At 40.3% G+C, this 17,577-nt stretch overlaps 1 protein-coding gene across 9 annotated transcripts in view; it reads right to left on the bottom strand.

Moving 5' to 3' along the window:
* acsl4a (acyl-CoA synthetase long chain family member 4a) overlaps window positions 1-17,577 on the bottom strand; it is a 91,923-nt gene that overhangs the window by 14,397 nt on the left and 59,949 nt on the right. For all 9 annotated transcript variants that reach the window (XM_070882764.1, XM_070882768.1, XM_070882767.1 and 6 more), the window contains exons 6-13: window positions 15,161-15,270; window positions 14,267-14,405; window positions 6,953-7,103; window positions 5,701-5,824; window positions 5,202-5,273; window positions 4,648-4,787; window positions 2,726-2,898; window positions 1,515-1,589 (exon numbers count right to left, since the gene is read on the bottom strand). In XM_070882764.1, the coding sequence (XP_070738865.1) occupies window positions 1,515-1,589; window positions 2,726-2,898; window positions 4,648-4,787; window positions 5,202-5,273; window positions 5,701-5,824; window positions 6,953-7,103; window positions 14,267-14,405; window positions 15,161-15,270 (984 nt within the window). The remainder of the gene's footprint in view (window positions 1-1,514; window positions 1,590-2,725; window positions 2,899-4,647; window positions 4,788-5,201; window positions 5,274-5,700; window positions 5,825-6,952; window positions 7,104-14,266; window positions 14,406-15,160; window positions 15,271-17,577) is intronic.

Raw genomic sequence — 17,577 nt, 5'->3', positions numbered from 1 at the left:
AAGTAGTAGCAGGACATTTAGAAAAGCATAATACAGTCAAGCAGAGTCAGCATGGTTTTACGAAAAGGAAATAGTGTTTGACAAATTTATTAGAGTTCTTTGAGGATGTAATGGGCAGGGTGGATAAAGAGGAACCAGTAAATGTAGTATACTTGGATTTCTAAAAGGCATTCGATAAGATGCCACAAACGGTTACTACAGAAGATAAGAGCTCACGAGGTTGGGGGTAATATATTAGCAGATAGAGGATTGGTTAACTAGCAGAAAACAGTCAGGATAAATATCATTTTCAGGTTGGCAAACTGTAACTAGTGGGCCGTCACAGGGATGTGTGCTGGGGACTCAACTATTTACAATCTATATTAATAATTTGGATAAAGAGAGAGTGCATTGGAGCCAAATTTGCTGACGATACAAAGATAGGTGGGAAAGCAAGTTGTGAGGAGGATAGAGTCTGCAAAGGGATATAGATAGGCTAAGTGAGTGGGCAAAAATCTGGCAGATCGAGTATAATGTGGGAAAATGTGAGGTTATCCACTTTGGTAGGAAGAAAAGAGCAAAATATTATTTAAATGGAGACTACAGAATGCTGCAGTACAGAGGGATATGGGTGTTCTCGTACATGAAACACAAAACATTAGCATGCAGGTACAGCAGGTAATTAGGAAGGCAAATGGAATGTTGGCCTTTATTGCAGGGGGGATGGAGTATAAAAGTAGAGAAGTCTTGCTACAACTGTACAGGGCGTTGGTGAGGCCACACTTAAGAGTACTGCATGCAGTTTTGGTCTCCTCATTTAAGGAGGGATATACTTGCATTGGAGGCAGTTCAGAGAAGGTTCACTAGGTTGATTCCTGGGATGAAGGGGTTGTTTTATGAAGAAAGGTTGGGCCTATACTCAATGGAGTTTAGAAGAATGAAAGGCGACCTTATTGAACCATATAAGATTCTGAGGGGGCTTGACAAGGTAGATTCCAAGAGGATGTTTCCCTTCATGGAGGAATCTAGAACTAGGGGACATAGTTTCAGCAGAAGGGTTCGCCCATTTAAGACAGAGTTGAGGAACAATTTCTTCTCTGAGGGTTGTGAATCTTTGGAATTCTCTGCCCCAGATAGCTGTGGAAGCAGAGTCATTAAATATATTCAAGGCTGAAATAGACAGATTCTTGAACTATAGGGGAGTCAAGGGTTATGGGAACATGCAGGAAAGTGGAGTTGATGCCAAGATCAGATTTGCCATGTTATTGAGTGGCGGAGCAGGCACGAGGGGCTGTATGTCCTAGTCCTGCTACTATTTCTTATGTAGAGCTCCTGTACTGCTGCTATTGTCACAATATCTTTATATTATTCACTTCACAAGTTCTGCATCTAATATGGGAAAGTACACAGGTTAGTGGCATAATGTCAATCAAGGGGCTTCAATTCTTGCCGCTAATGATAGTGCCAAGACATTTTATGCTTATTCCAGATGAATTACAGTCGGCTCAAAATATGGATAGATTTTGTATAAGCACCTTCTTCCCAGTTTCTCAGCTTCATTTCACAACAGATAAGCGGGGCTCCAACTTTGCCTGTGCTGTAGTCCAATACTAAAATTACAAAAATACCACAGTTAGATTTTGGAATCCTTTCAGAAGTATGAGCAACAACTTGAATAAATGATGTCTTAAGCTACACACATTTGGACCCAATCACAGAACCAGTGGTGCAGATAAAATGTGTAATCTTTATGCATGCCTATACACCACCAGGTTTCCAAGCTAAGACATGCATTATGTCCATCAATATCCATTTCCCCTTTCCACTTGAACAGATTTGTATTTAACAACAATGCATTCCTCTTGTTTAGGTAAGCGAGAATTTCTTAACTTATAATATCAACACACAATGCCGCTTCAAACAAGCACTGTCACTTCACTGGAAAGGGTGAAGTTTGGAGCAATTGAGTTTAAACAATACTTCTGTGTAAAAAGACTTTTTTTTTATAAACTTCAAAAAACAGTAACTGAAAAGATGCTGAAGCTTGGTTCAATAGCCTCATTTTTGGAAGTTCTCCTTGTCCCAATCAATCCATAGATGGAAGGCATGGAAAAGGGAAAGAAACTAAATACAATGGCAGTTCTTGGAAAAGTCAGTGGAAAATCCAAGATACTTGGGAGCAAATCTGTGCTAATTGCATAACACCCTGTAATCATTGCTTCCGAGAGTTATTCACAGTAGAAACTCTGAACACCAATACAAGCATTCAAACCCCTCGTCAGCATTGGCCAGCTCGATGTGAATTGATCAAAATGTTAGGCGGTCTTTCTTTTAAACATTGACTGACCTCCTGTGGGTTTCCAGTATTTTTATATCTGCTCTATTTAAACATTGAAAAGCCATGAGGTAGAAACTGAAGTTTCCAAATCATTATGGCGTTTTTATCAGCACATTTTCCAGCTTATTGATTAAGCCACATGCAACAAGCAAAACAAAGACCCTCTTCATTAGGGGCTCTCCGACAGGGCTATAGTAACTGCAAGCAAGTTAGTGTAGAGGACAGAATCTTATATGTAAAATGGATAATTATTTCAAAGAAAAAGTTAGAAAAAAACATTGTCTTCCATTAATCAGGCTAATTAGCTTTAGCCACTTCCCTTCAATTCCACTTTATTCCCTGAAGTATATTAAATCTCCCCAATTAGCTCCCTCAGATCACTTCTCTTGCCCTCCCACAAGCACTCACCTTCAGTGATGGATCCAGCCCCACACGTTTCCGTCAGGCCATAACCTTGACTTACTGGACAGCAGAAACACACATTCATAAACCTGTGTGTTTGCGGATGAAGAGGTGCCCCTCCAGACAGCATCATTCGAACGTTTCCTCCCAACAGGGCTTTCACTTTTTTAAATAATATCCTATAAACACAAAAAAAACCTTAAATTGGTCTCAAATTATATTTAGTATTGTGATTCCAAATACCCCAAACTATAGTGCACAACACACACATCGGCAAGCACATCTATAACATTTTATGAAGTACAGTTCCCTGAAATATATGTTGGTATAATTTCTATTATTAAAATACTCAATGTAGATTACTGGAGAAGTGTGCAACATTTGCAGAATTAGATTACTCACCAAAATAATTGATAGAGGCTATCATATACAGAAGCAGCCATGAAATGATAGTGCAAACAAATTTATTACTGAAAAAGCTCAATTTTATTTGACTCCTCAAAGGAATACTCAGTGGAGAGCCTCATAGTGGGTTAGCACTCTCACCCATAACAGTCTGGGTATGAAAGCAGCAGACTTGGAGTGACACTGGAAGAGGCCTGTGAGCAGCATGCCTTATGGTAAATGGGCATGGGAGACAAGAGGGCTACATGGTTTGAAGATATCAAAATTTAAATTAAGGTAAAAATTGAAGAAAATGACAAGAGGTAGATTCCATTAGAAATAGATACATTGTGAAGTGAAAAGCTGAAAGATTCAGATCAAAATCAAGAGGACAACCTAAGTTTGTAGCTGTCGTCACAGTAAACTGCACTCAGACATTGAACAAAAATTAGGTCTGAAATGAGTTGTTCCTGTTTAAGGCTAGCCACTGGCATTGTACAAGTTAGGCCCTGGTCAGCTGCCCTAACTGATTGTATTCCTTTCACTTTGCCCAGGCTAATGTTTCCATTTAATGGAAAAAAAATCATTTAAAAGAAAAGACTTGGATTTATATAGCACCTTTCATGACCACCGGTTGTCTCAAAGCACCTTACAGCCAATGAAGTATTTTTGAACTGTAGTCACTGTTGTAATGTCGGAAATGTGGCAGCCAATTTGCACACAAGCAAGCTCCCACAAACAGCAATGTGATAATGACCAGATGTTATGTTGATTGAGGGATAAATATTGGCCAGGATACCAGGGATAACACCCCTGCTCTTCTTCAAAATAGTTTCATGGAGTCTTTTACATCCATCTGAGAGGGCAAATGGCCTCGGTTTAACGGCTCATCCAAAAGTCGACAATTTCAACAGCGTAGCACTCCCTCAGTACCGCACTGGAGTGCCTGCGTAGATTTTTATGCTCAAGTCCCTAGAGTGAGACTTGAACTCACAACCTTCTGACTCAGAGGAGAGAGTGCTACCCACGGAGCCACAGCTGACACTTGTCAACATAAGTCAAGCAGAAACAGAATGCTTCATTTGCTTGAGGGTAGAGATGGAACAGCATATTGTGTAATGTGGCTGAAGTATCCTCACATGAAGACAACTATAAACCCCTCTCATCTGGCATAGGACCATTAAAAATGATGGAGTATTCAGGTCATTTGCATCCCAGTCCCTCAGTTTCCCCTTGCAGCAAGAGCGTGATCATCACTAGGCCTCTGCCCAGGTTGGTGCGAGTCAGGTTTGTCCATTGGAAAGTATGGTGGAACAGAGGTGACTTTGGGGGGGGGGTTTAAAATCAGGGGACAATGGGGACCAAGAGGGTGAAATCCATCTGCATCTCACTGCCACAATAGCATTCAGCTCTACTTTGCATTCAAACTATAAAAAAAGGGGAACTGAAGATGCTCAAGTTTTGGTGATATTTAGCTTACTCAAAGCAATGAATGGAGATCAAGTTTTAGTGAAATCTCAGGGTTAATTGCCCCTTTTCCTTACATGTTGCAGAGGGGTGCATCATAACCTCTCTTGATCTGTTCCAATTTGTAATCATAACCTAGTTTGAACACAGTTCTCTGTACATAGTTCATCTCCTGCACCTTGCTCATGACATTCTTATAGATTCGGTCCATGATTTCCTAAAAAATAAAAGCAGTTATCAAATTGGTGAAACATCCAGTTTTCTCCTCCTCTTCCCCATACCCATAGTCTAGAACAATAACATTGCATGAATTATTTCCATGTTGTGTCAGCAAACTTTCAATTAAGTTTCCTTTCCCTGACATGCTATGAATTAATAACATGAAACCAAATGTGAAAATGAACATTAATGACTGATAATTTTAAGACTACCACCTATTGGATTATGATTCTGTCTGCCAAACTGGTAAATCAGAGCCTATTTAAAGTAAAACTGAAAGGTTTTGAATCCATACATCCCTGTCCCCACAAGCCCCAATTATTGTTTGTACATAAATACAATTGGAGCTGGTGTCTACTACAAATTGCCCTCCAAGTTGAATGGGTTAAGGTACATGTAGAAGTTCACTCACCGGGACTGCTGCCATCAGTGTTGGCTTCAGGACAGAACAGTCGCCTTTACTGCCTTTTTTGATTTTAGTTGACTGCGAAACAATAGAAAACAATATTAAACAATGGCACACAGGCGGCACACCTACTTGTTCAATGCTACATTCAGCCAGTGCACAAACTGAAGCAGTCAGTAAATTAAATAAATGCAGTAATATACCAGTTCAGAAAGAGTGCAGAGTATGGGTACCCTTTATTGGGTGTTGTGATCATGCAGTAAAACACAACCTTCCAATTTAAATAAAAATCATTTACATTGCTTGAATAGTATGCGATTCCATTTATTACATGCAAGTAAAGGTGTTCATTCCCCTTACGTTGTTCAATTAGAAACACACAAAGTGTTCTGCAACTTTATAAAACCGTTTTCTGCCAGGAACTTTATTGCATTAGTTTTATAGAAAACCTCTTCTCCAGTGTGGTTGAGAAGAAGCCCTTTAGAAAGTCCGAAATATTGCTCACCTGGTCAGACAGGGTTTGAGGGGACGAATAACCAACACGACAGCCATAAGCAACACAGGAGATTTCTGCAGTCAGCTCCAGCACGTGAGCTAATGGCAGATATCCAATATACGTATCTTTGGATCTGGAAAAAAAAACATATCATTTGGCATATTTAGTAAACTTGACAAAAGGATTGTTGCTGAAACATTCAATTTGTTCAGCATAAGAAGTTTGTTTTAGCCTCAAGCAATTTTGGATATATACAATGCAAAAATAATTATGAAATTTGTTAAAGTTTGGGATTCAGGTCTCAAAATTTCTCAGAGCTTCTTTCCTTTTTAAAAAAAAAGGACATCTAAAAAGCTTGAGGATAGCACGCCCTCAGTACTATTTGTCAGCCTAGATTTTGTGCTCAAGTCTCCGGAGTGGGACCTGAACCCACAACTTTCTGACTCAGAGGCAAGGGTGTTACCCACTGAACCATGGCCAACAACATTCACAGCTATACAAGGAGTTCCAGAAATAATGAGTATGTTTTTAAATGTGAATGTTACGGACTAAAGAAACCAGATGTTTTGATGATGCATTGAAGTGAATGGAAGGTCCAGTCTAGACTTTAAAGATTTTGTGAAAAGAAACAAACCCGCACGCATTATCTGCAAAAATAATGATACATTTCTGACTTTTAAACTAGACAAATTGGAAACAAGCACAGAGGAGTGGTGCAGTGAGTCAATGTTCAACACAATGTACCATGCAGGAGCAGGACATCTGTTCACTCTTGTTTCAGCCAAAGGAAAGGCAGAGGATTGAAGCCAAATGCATTGGCTTTTTCCTCCACCCCTGCCCCTTTAGCCATCCTGCCATTAGGGCGGAATACTTCCTCCCAAACAGGAAATTCCACATTCATACTTCGAACCTACCCGACCCTTCGAATTACCAGCCACTGTGGAGTAACTCTGAGCTTGTGCAAGTAAATAAAATAAAAAAAAGGGAAAATTAAAAACTACCTATTTTGACAGTGACATAGTTTACCCAGTGAGACGGATTGTTCTTAGCTCAACAATAAGAAGGAAATAAGGGGTTGTGAAGAGCGGGCAGGGAAGCAGACCCGAGTCTATGATCGGATCAGCCATGATCGTATTAAATGGCGGAGCAGGCTCGAGGGGCCGTATGGCCTTCTCCTGCTCCAATCAATTATGTTCTTATGATAAGCAGGTAGCCCCAGAAAGTTTAGTAAAGCAGTACAAGCATGAAGATTAGCACTCACCCTAGCTCAGGTATCCTCTGACACTGGCCAGTCATACCCGCTATTAAGTTGCTGTGTATTATCACCACTCCCTTTGGACGACCTGTAGAACCACTTGTATACATCACCACTGCCAAGTCAGATGGAACAGGCCGGGATGGGGTTATGTTCACTGTGCAGGAAGACACCATAATCAGTGCTATGCAATAGAATTATCATATCAATATAAAAATAACCTCTGCACGGTTACATTTCTCGGTTCTAAATGTGCATACAATGAGTCAGAGGGTAGGCTGTTTAATTCTAGGTAACAGTTATGATCAGGGCCACTAACTGAATAATTGAAATCACATTTTTTAAATCGCACGAGCGCTAGAAATAGATTTATGATAAATTGTGATTTTGACTAGATTTTACATGGCAAACCAGTTGCCTTGATTATTCTAGATTTGTATACCCATGTGCCATTTTGTTTTTGAAGTCCAGGATCCAGAGGAAGATGCTACAGGTAGATGCATAGAAGTATGGAGGTGATGGTGGGAGGAAGTATGGTTTTAGTAATGTTGGGCGCGTTGACTAGAGAGTGTGAAAGCAGTGGGAGGGGGAACGGTGCAAGAAGCAGAGGGATGTGGAAGTATTAGAGGGAGGAGGTTTTGGGTGCTTCGAGGTATTGGTAGAAATTTTGCACAGTCTAGGAATGGTGTTGAGTGTGTGAAGTGGCAGGAACATAATAGGAGCAGGAGTAGGCCATACGGTCCCTCGAGCCTGCTCCGCCATTTAATACGATCTTGGCTGATCCGATCATGGACTCAGGACCACTTCCCTGCCCGCTCCCCATAACCCCTCATTCCCTTATCGGTTAAGAAACTATCCATCTGTCTTAAATTTATTCAATGTCCCAGCTTCCACAGTTCTTAGGCAGCGAACTCCACAGATTTACAACCCTCAGAAAAAAAAATTCTCATCTCATTTTTAAATGGGCTGCCCCTTATTCTAAGATTATGCCCCCTAGTTCTAATCTTCCCCATCAGTGAAAACATTCCCTCTGCATCCACCTCGTCAAGCCCCCTCAATCTTAGACGTTTCGATAAGATCACCTCTCATTCTTCTGAATTCCAATGAGAAAAGGTCCAACCTACTCAACCTTTTCTCATAAGTCAACCCCCTCATCCCCAGAATCAACCTTGTGAACCTTCTCTGAACTGCCTCCAAAGCAAGTACATCTTTTCGTAAATATGAAAACTAAAACTGCACACAGTATTCCAGGTGTGGCCTCACCAATACCCTGTATAACGGTAGCAAGACTTCACTGCTTTTATACTCCATCTCCTTTGCAATAAAGGCCAAGATTCCATTGGCCTTCCTGATCACTTGCTGTACCTGCATACTAACCTTTTGTGTTTCATGCACAAGTACCCCCAGGTCCCGCTGTACTGCAGCACTTCGCAATCTTTCTCCATTTAAATAATAATTTGCTCAAACATGACTTCCCCTTCATAAATCCATGCAGACTCTGCCTGGCCAAATTAGGCTTTTCTAAATATCCTGCTACTACTTCTTTAATAATGGACTCCAACATTTTTCCAACCCTAAATGCAGTGGTTTATAGTTTCCTGTTTTTTGTCTTCCTCCTTTTTTAAATAGAGGTGTTACATTTGCAGTTTTCCAATCTTCTGGGGCCTTCCCAGAATCCAGGGAATTTTGTTAAATTACAAACAGTGCATCCACTATCCATGCCACTACTTGTCTTAAAACCCTAGGAGTCAAGCCATCAGGTTATGGGGATTTATCTGCCTTTAATCCCATTATCTTACTGATTAGCACCTCCTTAGTGATTGTGATAAGCTCCTCCCCCCTATAGCCCCTTGACTGACTATCCACTGTTGGGATATTGTTAAGACGGATACAAAATATTTTTTCAGAGTTTCTGCCATCTCCATGTTCCCCATTACTAATTCCCTGGTCTCGTCCTCTAAGGGACCAACATTTACTTTAGCCACTCTTTTCCTTTTTAAGGGTGGTCTTATGATGAGCCTGCACCAGGATAGTGGTGGTGAGGTTGAGAGCATTGGAGTGAGTCAGTAGAGAGCAGTGGGAACAGAGTTACAGGGTACCACCAAGAGGAGCTATGCTTGGGGCCACAATCTGAAAATTTTATTAATTTCCATCCCTCTTCTGAAGGTTAAAAAGTAAAAGAAAACACTTGTGGTAAAGGTCCATTATTTACATATTCCATAGATTTATACAGCACAGAAACAGGCCATTCGGTCCAACTAGTCTGTGCCAATTTATGCTCCACATGAGCCTCCTCCCACCCCTCTTCATCTGAACTATCAGCATAATCTTCTATTCCTTTCACCCTCATATACTTATCTAGCTTCCCCTTAAATGCATCTATGTTACTTGCCTCAACTACTCCTTGTGGTAGCAAGCTCCACATTCTAACTACTCTTTGGGTTAAGAAGTTTCTCCTAAATTCCATATTGGATTTGTTCATGACTATCTTATTTAAAACTCGAACAGCGTTTATACTGTGATAGAACACCAGTGGCGTTTGTCAGAAGTGCATGCTACTTAAAACCTGTTCTTGGTCATCACCAGAAATGTGATGTTTGGCCTGCAGGAGCCAAACGTCAAGGCAGGCAAAAGTTGCAGCTGGGTAGGTTGGTCCCCACAAGCAGTGCACATCAGGGAGGGGTGATGGAAAGGGCCAGCTTGAAAATTGAGAAAGGCAAAAATGTCTTTGGGCTGTGGGAACGGCAACAGGGAAGAGAAGGGGTGAGGAATTATTAAGAAACAGGTCTGATTTTAGTAGGCCTACCATGAAGTTGGAGCCGGGAAGACTCAAGTATAAATACATATCTAAGTTTAAGCATGCCAAGTAGATGTGATGGAAATAGGTTACAGGAAGCAAGGGTAACATTTGAAGTATAGCTATTATCAAAGACTTCATATAATGTAGGTATATATTTAACAAAAATCTTTTAAACAGTTGCTCAACTTGATGCACTAAGGATAGATTTGTTCAGTAGGGCGAGGGTGTAATGTCGGAGAGCTTGTAATGGTTGTAGCTCCACACTGTGGATGTGGACGTATTGTGTACTGCAACTACAGAGTTAATAATAAACAGAACCAGGCATGTCCTGGAGGCTTCCGAGAGGGAGCTGCCTGCCATGTTCGAAAGCTGAGTGTGTTGTGCTGTGTGAATATATCACATTTGGCAAAGAGATGGGATTTTTCGGATGATTTAAAGCTGAAATTTTGTTGAAGGATTCAGCCAGCTGACAGAGACACTTTGTGAGCTTCTCTGTCTTTGGAAAAAGCTACAAAATCTGAGGTAAAATACAGCACACTGTGTAAACAGTTAGAAATTAAAATGGCAGCACCAGCAGGTGTAATGGGACATTTAAGTGAATACAGACACGGCCAGGAACGTTTTAAAGCATATGTGGATCGGCTAGAAATGTATTTCACTGCAAATAACATAATCGCAGTCCAGAATCAGGCGATATTGGAACGGAAGCGAGCTATCTTATCTGCAGCTGGACCGGCATTGTATGAAACCATGGTAAATCTGCTTGTGCCTGACGAGCCAAAGGACAACACTTAGAGATTTTAACAAAGCTGGAGCAGCACTATAACCCCAAATCATTAGAAATTGCTGAAAGTTATCGTTTCGGTATACAAAATCAAGATTGATGAAAGTATCAGTGATTACATTGTAACATTAAAGCAGCTATCTATTCACTGTAATTTCGGAAACTTTCAAAACCGAGCATTGCGGGATCGTTTTGTTTGTGGGGTAAAAAATGATGCGATCAGAAGAAAGTTATTGACGACAGATGACTTGACTTTTGAGCTTGTCAGACAGTGAGGTCGATGGGCATGGCCGATCAATATTCCCGATAATTGCATAATAATTACAGTCGTCAGTCAACAGAGGTGAATCGCCGGCAGATTCAAAGTAAAAGACGGTGGGAGCCCAAAGTCTCAGAAACTGGAAATTCTACCAGAACATCAAAGTCATGCTGCTGTAGGTGCCTGGGACAACACATTGCTCAAAGTTGTCCATATGTGAAGGTAGAGTGTTTATTCTGCAGAAAGACTGGGTATCTTGCGAAGGCATGCCAACTGAATGGTAAACCAGCTTTTAAAGCTATGAGTCCAGCGTTCAAAGCCATGAGTAGAAATCCCCAGAGACTACATAGCATGGAAGAACAACAACAGGACAAGATGTTAGAATTACATGTCATCAGGAGCACGAGGTTAACGGACAACGATTCGGAAAGTATCAAAATCCACATAGATGTTGCGGGATTCAAGATACCAATGGAAACCGACACGGGTGCATCGTGAGTGTAGTACCAGAGTCGCTGTACCTCGACAAATTGTGTGATTTCTCATTGGAGAAATCAAAGAAAGAGCTGCGAGGCTACTCGGGAGAGAAAATTCCTGTGGTAGGTCGTATCACCATACCGGTGAAATATAAGGATCAATTTCAGAGCTTGCCTCTAATAGTAGTGAAAGGAGACAAGCCTGCCTTACTAGGAAGAAATTGGTTGAGATCACAGAAGCTGGATTGGAGTGAGATTTTCCGTGTGGAAGCGAGATTTTCATCAACGGATGAGGTTATCAAGAAGTATCCGAAGGTGTTCTGCGAAATGGGCAGTCTGATCCAAGGCAAGTGTCAGGGTTCAGAAGGACGCTAGATCAGTTTACTGCAAGCTACGTTCCGTACCATATGCACTCGAGAAAGTTGAGCAAGAACGTAAAAGACTAGAGACTGAGAACATTATTTCTAAGATAGATCAATGTAATTGGGCTACACCTATTGTTGTTGTGCCCAAATCCGATGGCAAGGTAAGATTGTGTGGTGATTATAAAGTAACCGTAAACCAGGTTCGAGAGGGTAATGTCCCCAATACATTGCCGAATATAGAAGATTTGTTCACAATGACAGGTGGTCAGATCTTCTCAAAACTGGATCTTACAAATGCCTACTTACAGCTTGAACTAGATGGAGTCCAAGTCATGCTTAACTATAAATACTCATCTAGGCCTATATCAATTTAATAGGCTACCGTTTGGAGTGTCTTCCGCCCCTGCCATATTCCAAGGGGTGATGAACCAGATTTTGCAAGGTATTGAAGGGGTAGTATGTTATTTGGATGATATACTAATTTCAGCACCAAATAGGCAAATTCATAACAACATATTTAATGAAGTCCTCAAACGGCTCGAGAAACACAGAGTACGAATGTCTGCTCGTAAGTGTGAGTTATTTAAAAACTCAGTGAAGTACTTAGGGTACAGACTAGACAAAGATGGTTTACATCCATCCATGGGAAAGCTGGATGCAATCAGAAATGCACCCACTCCCAGAAATGTCACTGAACTTCATTCATTCTTGGGTCTTTTGAACTATTATGGGAAGTTCCTACCAAATTTGGCTACAGTATTACATCCACTGAATGAACTATTGAAAAAACAGGTCCATTGGAAGTGGTCAAAAGAATGCAATATAGCATTTAAGGAGTGTAAAAGCAAATTGGTAGAGAGCACTATGTTATGACGTATCTTAGGAGATTAAGCTAGCATGTGATACCTCTCCATATGGAGTTGGGGCAGTGATCTCTCATGTATCACTTAGTGGGGAGGAGACACCAATTGCTTTGGCTTCACGCACACTCAGTGCCAGAGAGAGTAATTATGCGCAAATTGAAAGGGAAGCTTTGGCATTAATTTTTAGGGTCAATAAGTTTCACAAATACTTGTATGGTCGTAAGTTTACCATCGTTACGGACCATAAGCCCCTGACAGCAATCCTCCATCCAAAGTCCCTAGTTCCAACAGTAGCTGCAGCCCAAATGCAGAGATGGGCTTTGATTTTGTCAGCATATACATATGATATTGAATACAGACGATCACAGTAATGCTGATGCAATGTCGAGATTGCCTTCCCCATCACAAGCTACATCGGATAGAGAAGTGTTCTATTTTTCATACATTGATGAACTGCCAGTTATAGCAGAAGAGATTGATAGAGCAACCAAACGTGACTCAGTGATGTCAAAGGCATATGATTATATTGCAAATGGATGGCCAAACCATGTAACAGACAAAGTTATTCATCCATTCTTCATTCGAAGGAATGAATTATCAGTCGATAAAGATTGCATCATGTGGGGTGCAAGAATGGTTATACCAAATAAATTCAAGTCCAAATTATTAGCAGACCTCCATGACCAGCACCTGGGAATGTGCATAACCAAGAGTTTTTCACATAGTTACTTATGGTGGCCAGGTCTTGATAAAGATATAGAGTACATCGTGAGTCAATGTACGACATGTCAATTGGTAAGCAAGCAACCACCATCAGTACCATTACAGCCATGGAAGTGGCCTCCTAGGGTTTGGCAAAGGCTACATATTGATTTTGCTGAGTTAGAAGGACAATTGTTCATTGTGATTGATAGTCAGTGGGTTGAGGTGTTTCCAATGTGGAAAACAAGTAAAACATTAGACATTTTGCGAAGTTTATTTTCTTCATTTGGCCTCCCTGAAGAAATTGTTTCGGATAATGGACCACAATTTCGTTCTGAAGACTTTGCACAGTTCACGAACAAAAATGGTGTGAAACATACCAAGGTTCCACCTTACCATCCTGCTTCGAATGGTGCAGCAGAGCACACTGTACAAATTGTAAAACGTGCCCTCAAAACAAATGTTAGATCTAAATCCATGGAAATTACAGTTGTCATTGGATCACAAATTGGCTAATTTTCTGATTACATATTGTAATACTCCTCATACAACTACTGGTAGAACACCAGCAGAGTTGTTTCTCAAACAACAGCCAAGAACCAGATTCTCGTTGTTAAAACCAAACTTGGCACAGTCCATAGAAGAGACGCAATTAAGACAGAAAGAGAATCATGATAGAGGAAGAGTAAATGAGAGAAGTGTGAAATTAAACCAGAAGGTGAGTGAAGAACCATCACCATAAATGGTTAAAGTGGTTACCAGGAAGAGTAGTGAAGATATGTGGTCCTCACACATATTTGGGAAAGAGGTTTGATAATGGACAGGTTAGCTTAAAATATGATCAATATGAACAAACCTATGTGAATATATCACAGAGGGTTAAATTACAATTATAACCTCAATTTGCTCAAATGCAAACATCTTCAGAACAGATCAAAACACACTTTCTGAAGTAGCTGCAATGGAGGGGAAACAAAGATTTTTCCACTCCCAATAGTAAGAGAGCAACAATAGTTATTTTACAAATTGATACATTCAGCAATGGACAAGATAAATTCCCTTTATACATACAGTTCTCTGGTTTGGCTCCAAGCTCTTCCACAGAAACCATACTGTGAATCTGAAGGACCTCTGGGTATCCTGAAGTATTGATGGCCTTATTGTCAACATAGATGATATGTTTCAGCTTCTGAATTTTTGACAGTACGCGCTGTCAAAAAAAAGTTTAAAAACGTGAATAAAAGATGACTGATGCACAACACATTACAAGATTTTTAGGTTGCAGTTTTGTAGGTCAATATCAAACCACACAGAACCACAGGCGTTTACAGCATAGGAGCTGGCCCATTGTGCCGTGCTAACTTTTTGCTAGATCGATCCAAAACTAATCCGACCACCCCGTTCTCTCCACATAACCTTGTATCTTCCTCTGACCAGACCAAGATATAACTAGCAACAATTTGTAAGCTACTGCCAGGATGTGCACATGATTGCATCAATGTTGATTCAACTGAAACTATTTTATATAAACAATTCCTAATTTTATCAACCAAATTCTTTACTTAGTTAGGACGCTTCATTAGCATCCTTAAAAAGAAAACGAGAATTGAATATCAAACTAAGAATCAAAACATGTCAGGTTTGTATTCACATTGAACACTTTTCTAATTGATGACATTCTACTCTATTGCAGGTAGGTTTCTGCATGTTCCTCACTCCGGCATCCAGGCAGAATTCCAATCTAAAAAGGTAGAGCTTTTTTTTAAAAACTGAAAAAAAGCCAAGAGTGAAACATTATGCAAGGATGCCCCCCACCCCTCCAAATCCCACCCACGTCAAAAAAATAAATTCAGAAGCTTGCTGTGACTGCACAATGAATTCCTAATTCGAAGTCTTTCATGACTCCATATCTGTAAACGTTCTCATTAAGGGCAATGGGCCCCGAGTTGAATCCTTAAAGCTCACCTTCAATTTTGTGTCAAGGAGTTCCACACTAGTGATGAGATGAGTTACTTCAGATTCATTCAGCCCATAAGCTACAGCATCTTCTCCAAGGGTGGCGTAAATTGTTACAACTAGGAGGAAAAAAAACACTTACATTGAAATATATGCAACATACACAGCATGTACACAGATCAAATTCAACATCCCAAAGATTTCACATATATAAACAAGGCAAAATAGGTCATCTCCCAATAGTAGCCTTAAAAACAAAAATCAGCATGTTTCTGGTTGAGTTCTTTTTTAATCCATTTTGCTGGATTATTTCAACAGGTCATAGGTGTAAACTCCACTTCAGCACCTGATCTACATTGATACTTCAGTGCAGTACCAAGTGTTGCATTGTTGGAGATGCTGTCTTTTAGATGAGACATTAAGCCAAGAGTCATCTGCCTCTTCATGAGACATAAAAAGTTCTGATCACACTTTCTGAAGCGCAGCAGGGGAGTTCTCTTATGGCCACTGGTGTTATGGTCAACACTTCAATCAAAACAGGTCAACTGGTCCTTTACCTGATGTACTGTCTGTAGGACCTAAATGTGAGCAAATTGGTGCTAAGTACACTTCAAAAGTAATTCATTGTCTGAAGCGCTTATGGGACGTGAAAGGCACTCTGTCAGTACTCCTAACTTAGGAGTGCTGATGACATTTAGAAAAGTTGAGCGCGGAAGTGGTGGCAGAGAAATTGAAATAGAAAATAACTTGTTCCGAAGGGTTACTTCGTAAGGAAGGGTGAATCGACTGAATTCAAAACACACGCTCAGACCGAGGGGATTGACAATAACTACTGGCCGATGTCAACGGAACCCTTGCACAGCAATGGGCTCCAACCTGTTCCAAGGTAATGGTCGGGATTCACTGTTTATTTCTGGTGATTTAAAATTAGTCTAAACAGGCATGAAAAGGTTATAAAGGAATTGCCATTCATTTCAATAGCAACCAGATTGTTGGATCTCATTCATTACGACAAATTGATGCCAATAAACATGCAGAACTGTACAGCAATGTGGAAAAGCACTCAACTTATTTTAAAACTGAGCAAAAGTGGCTGCAGGGCACTGAAATTTACAGATTCTAACCATCGCTTTAGCCATTGGCCAAAGATGATCATCTATGCCAAGTTATTGTGCACGTCTCAATGATATTGTATACACAGGGTCATTATGACCCAGGAGAAAGAGAATTCTTTTTCAGCAGAACTCTCCAATTCTATATAATGAAATGAAAATAGGACAGTGCACAAAGTTCCATATCTCAGATGTTTAGACATACACCACCAGCAAAATAGCACAGATTAATAGTGGAAGAAAGGGATAAGCTACAGGGACAGGTGGGCAGACAATTGGCAGATGCAGTTTAATATTAAATCTGTGAAGTCATGCACTCAGAAATGCAGAACTGGCAGAGGGATTATAGGATTAATGAGAAAATAGTGACAGGGGGGACGGGGGCAGACGAGGAAGGAAATCTTGGAATCTTAGTAGATAGATCCCTCAAAACATTACATCAATGCCTAGCTACTGTCAATGGATGTTATGTTGTATAAAAAGGACAGATTGTACATCAAATGAAGTAATTCTATCCCAATCTAAAGCATTAGTTAGTCCATATCTGGAGTAATGTATGTCATTCTGGAAGGATGCAGCCGAGTTGGAAAAGTGGCAGAGAAGAGCTACTGAAATGGGCTAGAGAATAAAATATGTAGATAGCCAAGCTAGATCCAGTCCTCATTGATGTCAGAGTGCATTTGAGGCCAATTATAGCAGCCCAACTGTCTTTCCAGTCAAGATCAGCCATCTCAACATAGATCGCAAATCGAACTTATGCATTTCTGGGTTTTAGTAAATATGCCAACAGGAGGACTTAACTTTAACCCCATTAATGAGTTTCTGGGCTACATCTTCGTAAGGTCACAACCCAGGCACTTTAGTTCACACCTGCGCCTTTTCTGCCAAAAATGGGTAATATTGCACTGCCCTTTACATCATAAGTACAAGTCATTTATTTTTGTGAGGTGGGGGGGGGGGGGGGGGGGCGGTAAGAGCAGGAAAAAGCACCTGAAAATCTAAGTTTTAACTCAACCCCAGAAAGAGTTTTATTAATAATTTGTGTACAACATATTTTTCTAGTCAAATTGTTGAACTAAATTACACGACTCTCTTTTCTCCACCACCAGAATCTAAATACTTGTTCTAGACTTGGGTAACAAGGTTAAATAAAGCAAAATGAGATTGAACTAGAGCTCGTGTGTAATTTTTTTTTAAATGACATGTTTGCACCAACTTTACAGATGTTTGAACCAAAAGTTACTTAAAAAAAAAATCACAATGTGAATGACAGTGCAGAAGATCTTTCAACATTCAGAACTCCAAATCACTGAC

The sequence above is a fragment of the Pristiophorus japonicus genome, chromosome 6, assembly GCF_044704955.1.
Source record: "Pristiophorus japonicus isolate sPriJap1 chromosome 6, sPriJap1.hap1, whole genome shotgun sequence".
NCBI lineage: Eukaryota > Metazoa > Chordata > Chondrichthyes > Pristiophoridae > Pristiophorus > Pristiophorus japonicus.
Note: the sequence above shows the minus strand (reverse complement) of the source record. Positions and strands in the feature narration are given on the sequence as shown.